Source organism: Phoca vitulina, unplaced genomic scaffold (genome assembly GCF_004348235.1).
Source record: "Phoca vitulina isolate PV1807 unplaced genomic scaffold, GSC_HSeal_1.0 scaffold9, whole genome shotgun sequence".
Lineage (NCBI taxonomy): Eukaryota > Metazoa > Chordata > Mammalia > Carnivora > Phocidae > Phoca > Phoca vitulina.
In genome coordinates, this window is record NW_022589712.1 from 44,715,972 (window position 1) to 44,728,527 (window position 12,556).

At 36.3% G+C, this 12,556-nt stretch overlaps 1 protein-coding gene across 1 annotated transcript in view; it reads right to left on the reverse strand.

Moving 5' to 3' along the window:
- RFX6 (regulatory factor X6) overlaps positions 1-12,556 on the reverse strand; it is a 56,056-nt gene that overhangs the window by 34,385 nt on the left and 9,115 nt on the right. The window contains exons 5-6 of the mRNA XM_032407425.1: positions 4,147-4,224; positions 2,885-2,912 (exon numbers count right to left, since the gene is read on the reverse strand). Coding sequence (XP_032263316.1) covers positions 2,885-2,912; positions 4,147-4,224 — 106 coding nt within the window. The remainder of the gene's footprint in view (positions 1-2,884; positions 2,913-4,146; positions 4,225-12,556) is intronic.

Genomic DNA, 12,556 nt, shown 5'->3' on the forward strand with positions numbered 1-12,556 from the left:
CCCTCTCTTTTATATCTTCAGTCTCTACTCTTTACTGGATCTGTTTTACCAACATTAGAACGATAGTCTAATCATCCTTCAAAACTAAATTTCAAGTCCTCCCCCAACTATCACCCTCAACTTGACTAAATTTTCTACATTCACTGACACTTCCCACTCACTTCACAAACCAATCAAACCCCAGCTCTCCACTGAAAAGTTTCTTCCTAAAGTCATTAATTCTCTCCACTTAACTAATTCCATAGACCTTTTTCAGCCTTTATCTTGATGACCTTTTAGTGCCATTTTATAGCAGTAACCATTCCCTTTTTTTTGAAAGCATTCTTTTCCATTGCTTCTGTGCCACCAAATTCCCTTCCCTCTCTTCTTACCTCTTTGGGTTCTCCTCAATTATCTCACTGATCCTTATCTTTCTTCCCCACTTTTCACAACTCTTTTCTCATAGCTTCTGTTATCATTTAGTTTTTTTCCCTAGACAATTTTATCCATTACCATGGCTTCAATGCCCATCAAAGTAAATGTCTAGCTAAGTCCTCTGTTCCAGTCACATATATCCAGCTGCTCACTTCAAGTCTATACAGGATATTTCACAAGCACATCAAATATGATGAGTCCCAAATTGACCCCATTATCTTTCGATTCTTTCTACCTGCTTCTTTTCCAATGTTTCCTAGCTAAAATTCTCTCCATCCCTAGAGCTATTATCCTAGTCCAGAAATTCTCTCATCCAAACTTATCCATATACCTATAACATGACGCTCCTCTTGCTTGCCTTCCCCATGCCAGTGGTTGACATCTGGGAACCTCAGAGACATTTTTGGTTGTCACAAGGGGGAGGGTGTGGAATCTGGTGAATAGAAACCAGAGACCCTGTGATGTGGCTAAACATCCACAGGACATCCCCCACAACACAGAATTACATTGCCCAAAATGTCAGTAATACCAAGTCTGAGAAACCTTAACCTATACACGGCTACATCTATTTCATCCACTGTTCCTCTCTTTCCCAACTCCACTCCTCCAAACTCCCACTTATGCTCAGTTCTTTCCTTAAATGTCACTTCCTATGAGAAATGTCCTTAACCACTTCAACTAGGTTAACACCCATGACACCCTTCATAATTACATATGATTACTTTTACAGACATATTTTCCTGCTACACTGTAAAAGAGCAAATCCATCCATTCACTATTTGTCCCCTAGTACCTGTTACTCCATATACCTATTGATTAATATCTTGCCCATGAGTTTTAAAAAATAGAACTTTATTCAGAATTTTTAAAAAAGCAAATACAACTCTTGTAAATTAGCAATGTTAACACCTATTTTCCCCACCTCACAGTTATTAATGTTCAAATGAACTGAAGTATATGTAGGTTTACACTGAAAGTCTCGCGTCCTGAGCAAACTGATGGTTGATCACCTCAGGTACAAAATAATTTTTTAAAATTTCAACTTTGTTAAACAAAATTCTATTATTGTTTTTAAAAGTATTTAGAGTAGTTCTGAGCCTTTAGAAAGCCCTCGTGTTCATTTCTGTAATCATCACAATAACGATACTCTAAAATTGTTTCTGGTGTCTTCGGAAATATAGGCTGTGTAGCCTAACAAAAATACTTTATTTTAAATTTATTAACAAAATCTATACCTGAATTTGTAGTGGACTCTTCTAAGGAGGAAACAGTACACTTGAGAAACGTTTTTTCTTTTATTCGGTGAAGTGAGCCCTGCCGTACACGTGTTGTAACAGCTGATGGGTCACCCGTACCACCAGCCTCATCAAAGTGGTGGAAAGAACACCTGAGAGAAATTACTGAAATTCCCTATTGACATAAACTTCAGTCAACTGAAGTGTATTTCTAAGTCAATATTTTTGCACTTTCGCAATTGTTTATCTAATAAAGAGCTATTATTTCATTGATAAAAAGAGCAATCTAGAGGATTTTATTATGTAATTAGCCATTAACTGTATTAAAAGCACTGGTGGGAAGAAATTGGTCATTTCAAAGGGTTGGGGGCTTTATATTATTTCTTAAGATAATATGCTTGCATCATTTCACCAAACTAATGGGGTTACAATTTACCCCAGGTCCAGATTTACCACACAACACATTGTCCTGTGCCCTTAGTTCTGTGGCACCTCTTTTTAATGATTAGATAACTTGAGGATAATGAAGGCCTTATCGTGTGCCTAATTAGCCATGCAGTCCCTAATGGTAGTCTAACTCATTTAGATAAAGGCAGTTTGCTGATCTGTTCCTTGGTTGGGGGTGGAGAGGGGAGTCTAGGGAGAAAGTGTGTGAGTGTGTGTGTGCTAGAGACACGTACCCTTTCTCCCTAGCTCCCACCTCCGCCATCCACCCCAACTCCACATTGCAGAAGAGATCAGCAAACTGACTACACACACACACACACACACACACACACACACACACACACACACACAATGGTTAAAACAAAAACAAACCACAGCATAACATTTGGGCTTGCTGATAACTATTAAAGGTTTTGTCTAAATGGGTATATTCCAAATACCAATTCCTTCCATATCCTCAGCTTTAGGCTTTCTGTTTATATTTAATGGAAATTTCTTAGATCAGCAATGGTCTTTTTTTGCCACCTTCTAAGTATCTGATATTAGGTAAGAATAATCGAAAAATTACCCTTCCTAGGCTAATCGGAAATTGTTCAGTAGGTCCATGTAAAGAAACATCAGTTGCCCCAAATCTAACTTAGCTCTGTCTGAAGTTCTCAATCATTCACCAGGCTCCTCATAAATTAACATGGATTTGTATATTTGCCAATGAGGATGGTTAGCACTTATTGTCCAGTTTGTAGTACATATTACGGCAGACACAAAATAGAAATGAAAACAATTCTTACCTCATTCTTCAGCTTGCTTCCAGAAAACCTTAAAAATCAGTACATTTTCCATTAGTTAAAATATAAATACATAGTTACAGCAATCAAGGAAATGCAGAGGACCCACAAAGGTGGTGACTTCATATCATGATTAATGAAATAAACCTGGAGAAATCGATTTGATTTTCAGAGACCCACACATCCTTCTCAACTTACTTAAAAAACAAGCTATTAAGGGCAAGTAAAATGAAGAATATTTAAGGAAGTCACATAGGATCTGAGGCAAGCAAAGCACACTTGACAAGAAATATTCGTTTTTGTTCCAGCCTGTACGTTCACTTTACAGTGAGTAGCCAGTAAGCTACTAGTATGTTCTTTACCATTTCTGAGTTCATCTTCGTATGACTCAGGTGACTAAAATGATTTTTTTATACAAGTTACTTTACTTTTCAAATTAATTTATTCCTTTGCGAGCTCAGAGCGGATTACCATAAGGCAACCTCAGATGCAGATTTAATTATTCAGAGCTCCAGTATTTAAAAAATAATAATTGTATAGTATCAATGGTTTTGTTGGATGTCACCCCACTTATTCATGACCTCCCCTTGATAGCTAAGGGTAGATTAGAGAAGTGTGTTCTTTACATTCATTTGTGTTTTTCCTTTCATAAAGACTCAACCAGGTCAGTAGCTTTAACTCACTTAAGGTAAGCTGGTATTCAAAGTATGCATCATTAGAGATGATTTATAATAAACTTTTCATCTCTGTAAGGTGCTGATCAAGCACATAGATTTTTATTTTATTTTATTTTTAGTAGGCTCCACCCCCAATGTGGGGCTTGAACTCAGGACCCTGAGACAAAGAGTCGCATGCTCTACTGACTGAGCCAGCTAGGCACCCCAAGCACATAGATTTTTAAAACAGCTTATCTCTTGGAAAAAAATACATTTTCTGCCTTTATTTTATTGAATCCAGCCAGAAAACAGACTCCAGTCTTATGAGTAAATACTAATTTAAAAGCAATTCTGCTTCCTTGATTTCTCCTTTTCATCTCTCTGGGATACCTTGTTCACTATTAATTTTTCATTAATGATTGCAAATTATGTAAACTGCCCAGTAATCTAGACCACATCATTGTAAATGTCCATACAAAGTTGAAACTAAGGTCTGATGCTTTAAAGAAAACATTTCAATAAGCAAAATGAGAAAGTCTTTTACTCAATTGCTATTATGCATAGTTAAAGAAATACAGAGAACTTATCTTGAAGAAAATAGAACTCTACCTTGTCAGGCCCTTTCCAGAATAAACGGAGTGGTAATATGCACTGCTCTCTTTGATGCCAATCCCATAATAATGATACCTGGAGCAAGGACAGGAACCAGCTCTGTGTTAATGAAGGAGTTTTTTGAAGGGGAAAAGGAAACGAAAGTATAGTTGAGGGGAAAGTGCAAGCAAGAACTGCAACCCCTTGATCACCTCCTTTTCCTGATTTCTTTTTTCAAGTAGCACCTTAATGTGCTAAATTCCTTTGATGGTCATTAGTCCTACTTATGGTCATATTTCTGGCTCTGAGATTAAAAAAGGAGAGCCTCCTACCACCAATCCCCTACTGCCCCCTAAGATATTAGGTTTCAAAAACCAAAACATTTGTCAATGTAGGCATTTAAATGTAACCACTTAAATTTGTAAATGTCAGCACCGGCTCCAAGTATACAAGCATCTATCTGCAAATTGCTGGTTCAATTTGCATATAGTCAATTGAACAAGAAAATGATAGTTTTCCTTTATGGTATATTTATTGGATGGAGAAAACAGTATGACACTGTATGAAGGAAGATATCAATATCATACATAGGAATATGTATGAAGCATGTGATCTTCCAAAAATCACTTTCCTCATGAAGAATGAGAAGCCCAATTTACTGTCATCTTCACTTCAAACTTTTGTGCAACAATGAGGGAAAAATTATGTCATGAATCAATAGAAATATGAAACATGGAAAGTAACAGTGTTACAAATAATTTGTTATAAATTTGTCTATGGATCTTGAGCCACAGACAAGCATAGCATTTCATCAATTCTCAGGCTGTAGCTCATTCTCCTAAGATGCAGACTTCTGATTTATGACAAACCCAAGTACAAATGCTACAACTATGATACAAAAGCTCATCAAATAGTGGGGATTTAGGAAGAGTGGCCAACGCCCGCTAACTTCTGCCTCCCCTCTCCTTCCCCACCCCTAACACATGCAGCCCCACCTGCTTGGTTACCCATTGTTTCCATTTGCATTCATCTAAAACCAGGCAAGGAATGAAATAAAAGTGAATAAGGGGGTTTCCAGTGAAGTTCAGTGTAACCATATTTAAAATTTCATTACTTAGCATCATCATCTGAGTTTAAAGTGGACAAGACAGTGCAGGATCTGTTTTAAGGCCCCTTTTCTGATCTAGCAATAAAGAAAAAGACTTGGCAGAGCAAGTTCACCCCTAAACATTTTCAAGGTCCAGGACAAGAGTACAAATGAAAGCCCACATACCATATATCTAAATATTTAAGTATAAATCAAGCTAACAAACTGCTCAATACAATACCCCTGTTCTATCTTGACAATTTACCTCTGTAATGATCTGGTAGGTGGGTTTGAATTTAGAATTCTTCCACGTGTGAACATGGCAGTGGGAGAAAAGCCACCCTCAACCCTTCTCTTCCCAGGCCCTGCCCTTTTGTTCACTGTGAGGAGCCTCTTGTGAACACACAGCCTCCATGTCCAAGATCAATCCAACCCCCCAACCATCACCACCAAAGAGCTACGACCTCCTGGTCACCTCTCAAATCTATGTATACTGGTGGAACCCAGAACCCTTCTCAGGATGGACAGGGGAAGAGTCCCACATAGGAGGGAGAAGGCAGGCCTGGGGCTACTTGGACAGAGAATTCTGGGGCCCCAGGGACCAGCAATGTGGGCTAGAAGGAGAACATGGTCTTTCATTGGACACATTTACTCAGGCTATGAACTTGTCTCCTGGGGAAGAGAATAGCAGGAGGAGGGCCACTTTAAAGTGTGAGGCCCAGAGATGGGTTCTTTCCCATTAAGTTCTAAGGGCAAAGAAGTCACTTCTAATGACCCTCTTTGAGATGGAGAAGAAAAAGTGTTTAAATATGAAAACAAAAAATAAAATATATTATAATAAATGTTTTCAGAAAGAGCTGTTATATTTGAGAAACAATAAGGAAGGATGATCAAGGTAAATGCAGTTGTTTTATGATTGCTTCAGATTGGGGACAAGTTTTCAATACAAGGACAATGAGTAGTCTGTTAACCTGAACAGAGTAGGTTTATAACTGCTCCTGTTTTATAGTATAGAAAATACTCCTATAGTGGATGTGGAATAAAAAACCCCTAAGGTATATTGGAACAAAGGGGGAAATGAAGGAAAGATGTAAGTGATGGAAACTCCAAAATATGGATGTGACATAAGTCTCCAATGAGAAACTAAAAGAAGGAAGCTTATTTAAGTCACAAAGAAGTTAACAAAAGCAGCTATATTAACAGAAATAGATAAGGGAAACACCTAAAAACCATGAAAAAAATGAGCAGATTCAGATGTTATTGGGCCAAGTGTATTAGAATTAGTTAATGAGTCTAAGAGTCTGAAATAATATTTTCTTTTTTTTTTTAACATTTTATTTATTTATTTGACAGAGAGACAGAGCGCACAAGTAGGCAGAGTGGCAGGCAGAGGGAGAGGGAGAAGCAGGCTCTCACTGAGCAGGGAGCCCGACGCGGGACTTGATCCCAGGACCCTGGGATTGTGACCTAAGCCAAAGGCAGATGCTTAATGGACTGAGCCACCCAGGTGTCCCAGTATTAATATTTTCTTGATTAAATTTTGGAACAAAGATATCAGAGGGAATGTCTTTGTATTAGAAGAAATAAAGCAAGGGATGTTTGAGAACAAGGGGAATGATTACAATGGAAATATATTGTAATTTCATGTTCTCTGGCAAAGTTTTCCATTTATTCTATAGATGCTAGAGTTTAATTATATTTTAGCCACTTGCTGAAGTAATATATGTTAAACATTGCTTTAAAAGTTGATCATTTTCTTTTATTAGAACTTTGATCCTCTTGTTTCTCATCTATAATCCTTTTTTCAACATGCAGATAATATTATACCATGGTAAGGTGGTTTGTCATGCAGATTGGAGAAGAAATTACATTGTTTGGTGGTGGACAAAAATCACAGGACCAGTCAAAAGGATGAGCAGGAGTTCAACAAACATTAGAAGACATACTGCATCCTGACGACTATGCTAGATGTCAGTACAATGACAAAACAGACATGGAAGATCAGGTCAGGAATGTGCCTCTGAATTACACCGTTGTTCATGGCATCCCGAGCCAGACCACTTGCCAGACACGGAACACTGACCACACTGACCAATACGAAGGCACATTTTACTTCCATTTTTTAAAATCACCTTATGGTCACTTTTTAAAAAAAAACTACAACATCCTTTAGGACTCAGTAATACCGACTAATATGAATTTGTAAATTTTTTTCGTACTTATGACTTTAAGGAAAGGGTATTCTCATGACACAATTCATTTGTTCCTTATTTTTCTAAAATGACTGTATTACTTTGCCCCCTCCTTTCCAATCATTAGGGAAAAACATCTTTAAAAATGGAAGTATGTAATGCTTCCAACTACATTCAGACTCAAGATTTTACATTTTACTGCCCCCCACCGCCCCAACCCCAGCAAAAGAAAATCCTTTTAATTAACAAAAATCGTGCCTCGGAAAAACTTCATTGGCTATGATACCGCCACTGTGCAAAGCTAGAAAATCCTTTTAAAATAGTGTATTTTAAAGATTTTATTTATTTATTTTTGCGAGAGAGAGCACGCACACAGGAGCCTGAGAGCATGAGAGTGGGGGAGGAGCAGAGGGAGAAGCAGACTCCCCACTGAGCAGGGAGCTCACCATGGGACTTGATCCCAGGACTCTGGGATCATGACCTGAGCCGAGGGCAGACGCTTAACTGACTGCGCCACCCAGGTGCCCTAAAATAGTGTATTTTATTCACAGGCCAAACGTAAATGACACTATCAACCCAGACACAACTGAGCCCTCTTTGTTTCAACTGGCCATGTTGCCTCCATACTCAAGAAACAAAAGATATATATATCTTTTATATAATTTTGTATCCTAATTCTGTTTGTAATTAGAAATTCTTAAGTGAAAATGTTTTGAATACGTTTGCGCTCAGCAGAAACACTCCTTCTTCTAACTCAGCATGAATCATATTAAGCAAGCATTGATAACTAACAGGAACCTCTAAGATTTATACCACTGATCTGGATTTTTCATATTTGATGATCCATGTATAAACAAAGACTCCTTCTAGAATGTAAACTCCCTATAACAGAAAATCAATAAATATTTGTTGAATAAATAAATAACATGAAAAAAGTTAGAAATAACAATGTGTCATAAAGAAAACTTTATAAACAGGAATTTTTCAATTAAGGCCACACATCTAGTATCATATACTTAAATATGTTAGCATAATTTTAAATTTGGTAAAGATTAAAGAATTCCTTGTCTAACATGATATAAGGAAATATACTAACTCCTTTAACCCTACCATGAGCACTGTATAAACTTATCTATTACTGTCACAATTACTTGCACTCCATAAATAACGTGTTTTCTCACCTCGGCACCCTTACTTGGTTGAATTCTTCATTGGGAACGCCCTTCTTCCTTTCTGTCCTCGTTTCTTACGCCTCAGGGCATAGCTTTAATGCATGAAGCTTGCCTGGTTTCTCAGACAAATCTAATCTCTCTGTCCTTTAAACTCCTCTCTTGGTCATTTATGCTCTATAGCTTTATACCTCATACCACTGGTGTGTGTATACTTGACTTACCTCTCCCACTAAACTATAAGGTTTAGAGGAAAGGAACGGATCTTTTCCTTCATTGATTTCCTCCATAGAAATTACTGTAGAAAAATCCTCACTTATTGGAGGATGAATCAATGTCTCCTGTTAGAAATTTAGACACTTATAAAACAAAAATTCCCTTAAGGCCAACAGTTTCAATAACTGCCTCGTAGCACTATGCATTCCCAGGTCACCAGTAAAATATTGGGGTCGAACAAGAGTTATATAGCTAAACAATGTATACAAGGGGCATGAAATCAGTGTATTTAAGTAGAAAGACTGTTGCCAGGAATATAAATTTTAATATTCTGTAATGACTATTGTAATGCTTTAGCACTTACATATCTACTTTCTTCTGGAACCAATAAAATTAATAATCTTTCCCCCTTAAACTTCCTTTTAGTCTACGCGATACATGTTATCACTTGAGTGATGATTTAATGTCTTTGAGAACAGAGAAGAGATAATAAATGAGCAGCTCTGTCTTCCTAACAGCTAAAGGTAAACCTCATAAAACTAGGGAGAGTAATTTCATGCAAAGTATACATGGATTTTTCATCTCAAGCCCAACATTTTACAACATTATTTTACTGTTAATATATTCCCCTAAAATAAATCTTGCTAGGAAATATTTGCCAGAAATATTCTAGTACAACAAAGACATATGGTTGGTGCATGTCAAATAAAAACGTGTCTGCATAAGTGTGAGCTAGCTAGTTATTTTCATTTATATACCACTACCCAATGCTGATTCTGTGGGTTACTCTGAATAAAGATTCCCAAACATTTCACAGTTCTTTCTGTCTATATGATTCTTATCCATTTTTATTTTAAAATGATGTGATAAGTGCTTAAAAATCCTGGGTATAACTAGCTAATTTCTCTCAGAAAATGTTTGCATAATAACAAGGATCTTTGTGATTATCTAACAAATTGTGTTCATTCATTAGTGTCAATTATCCTCAGCCTTACATCAAATGACAGCTATCATTTACATTTTAGCACTAAAGAAGATTAATTCATTAGTTTTTATGTCCACATTTTAAAGTGAACATATTATAAAATATAAAAGATTTTTAACAGGACAAAGGAAATTATTGCTGCTCTTACTACTAAAATATTTACATTGTGTAAATACTTTTCTTCACTTGTTGATAAACTTCTACTTGCCCCTATAGTTCTTCCTTTCTAGTTCAGTCCTTATATAGAATTCCTGAAACATATGTTTCCACTGAGCTAGTAGCCCTGATGTTAGTTTACACTGCACAAATGATCACTGATAAGGAAATGATGGGATTAAGCTGTTCAGGGACTTGCAATAACTTTACTATGATAAGAGCAGCTGCCGTATCAGTTTTATTAACCCACTAAATCACTACTAATAAATAAGATAATAGCTTTTGTCCATCATGTCTGAAAACCAAGATTCGACTGATCAAAGTCTACAAGAAATTAAAATGTAACTTCAAATCAAACAGTCTACCCTGTCTATGAAATCTACATGGTGGGTCTCCAACAGTGTTCTCCCTTATTCTTCTGAGCTATTCTGAGCAAGGGTGAGAAGCAGGTGCTTTTTCTTCACCACTCTATCCCCAGGGCCTCGTCAGCACCAGGACACTCAATAAAATGCTCATTAAATAAATGAATATTAATAGTGAAACTTTTTTGATAGCACGTACCCTATCCCCACTACTTGCACCTTAAAAACTCTTTAGCACCATGCTTTGTACGTTGATAAAAATATGAATGGATTGATTACTGATATAATCCATTCATAACATGAAACAGGCAAAAACTACTTTTCATTAGATACTCTTTTGTGCCTATCTGATTTTGTTTCACTGTTACTTTTTCAAAATCCAAATTTGAAAATACTGCACAGAAAAAAAAATCAGGTGTATATTTTGGCATTGGTAATAAATCAAAGAGAAGACAACAAAAACCTCAAAAGCCAAGTCAGTTTTTATCTTGGTATTGAGAATGTGCAGAGTCCACCGCTGGGGCTTCTTGGCAGAGAGGGGATGGTGACAGTGAAGGAAGGGATAGAGAGTGAAGCAACAGAGCGCAGAGCTTTGTCCCTGTAAACTCACTGGCTTTGTCCCCAAGGCTCACTCAGGTTAGATGTTCTAGAGCCAGGCTTTCTGACACCAGATGTTAACCTTTAAAGACCTTTTTCCGGAACCACTGGCAGCAATGGTTTCTCATGTAGAACATGAGACGGGCCCGTGGAAACAAATTATTCAATTTTTAATTGTTTCTAATTTTGACAGTGTGTGATATCTGGTGATTTGTGATATCTACCTAGTGATTCTGTCCATCTGGATTTTTTGTTTGTTTTTAATGTATCTATTTTATATATTTTCTCTCTTCCTTTTGGTTGAATAAATTTTTGCTTCATTTTATTCAGTTACTTTTTCATCTTTCACTTTAATGAGGGAAAGAAGTAGCACCTGCACAAAGGTGAGGACGAATCCTTTTAATACCCAGTGATGTCAGAACTTAGAGAAACAGAACCTGAAAATAGACACAAAATTCACTCCTATTTTTTAGATCCTACTAATCAATCTCTTCCTCACAAAGATCAGTGCTTCCCAACTATCAGATTTTATACAGGGAGTAAAATTTGAAGAGGTTCCATGAACCCTAAAGGCATCCAAGGACAGTTTTAGAAACAGTGATGCTATCTTGTGCCCAGAATACAGAAGAATCTTTTGAGTTAATCATGATCTAAAATAAATTCTGTCTGAAGGACTCAAATGAAATGACTGGACATACTTTCGATATTCTATGACATCTGGGCAAAAATTGAGAGCTTCTGTTTTTAAATAACCATCATTAAGCAGTTATAAAGTATTAATATATTTTAATATATGATCCACAGAAGTCAAAATAAATTAATATTAAGTTTATTTATATTTTTGAAATAATTCAATAAATATTTAGTGACAGTATGTTTAAGGCACTAGAATAAACACCACTGCAGTAAAATACGTTTTGCAAAATTAATGGTAAAATTCACAGAAATTATAAGTTTCTCTTTCTCCAAGATATTCTTACTTCTTCATTTATATTTCTGTGTTTCACCAATTGTTCATATTTCCATAGACATAAAAATATTTTTCATAAGATGTAAATTTTTGAAATATTAACTAGCCATTAGAAATGATGATTGTAAAGATAATATACCAACACAGAAAAATGTTTAGGACAAAAATTAAAAGCAAAAAGCAAATGTGTGGTTGTGCCACACATTTGCTTTTATATAAAACATAAATATCTCTAAATAAATATAAAATAGTTTAAAATGCCTTATGATTGAGGCTTCAGAAAACATTAGCTCTTTAGGAGTGCCTGGGTGGCTCAGTCAGTTAAGTTTCTGCCTTCGGCTCAGGTCAGGGTCCAGGATCCTGGGGTCCTGGGATCAAGCCCTGCATCAGGCTCCCTGCTCAGTGGGGAATTTGCTTCTTCCTCTCCCTCTGCCCCCCCACTTGTGCTCTTTCTCTCTCTCTCTCTCCTTCAAATAAATAAATAAAATCTTTAAGAAAAACAGAAAATGTTTGCTCTTTGAAGAATTTATTAATAAGTTTTTAAAACAGATTAGGCAAAAAATGAAATTTATACCTCAAAAAATCAAAAGTTCAATTAAATAATTATTTTGTTGATATGACTGATATCAGAAAAAAAGTAGGATTTACTAGTTGACAAAGCACAAACTTTAGAGTCAGATAAACTTTGATTTAA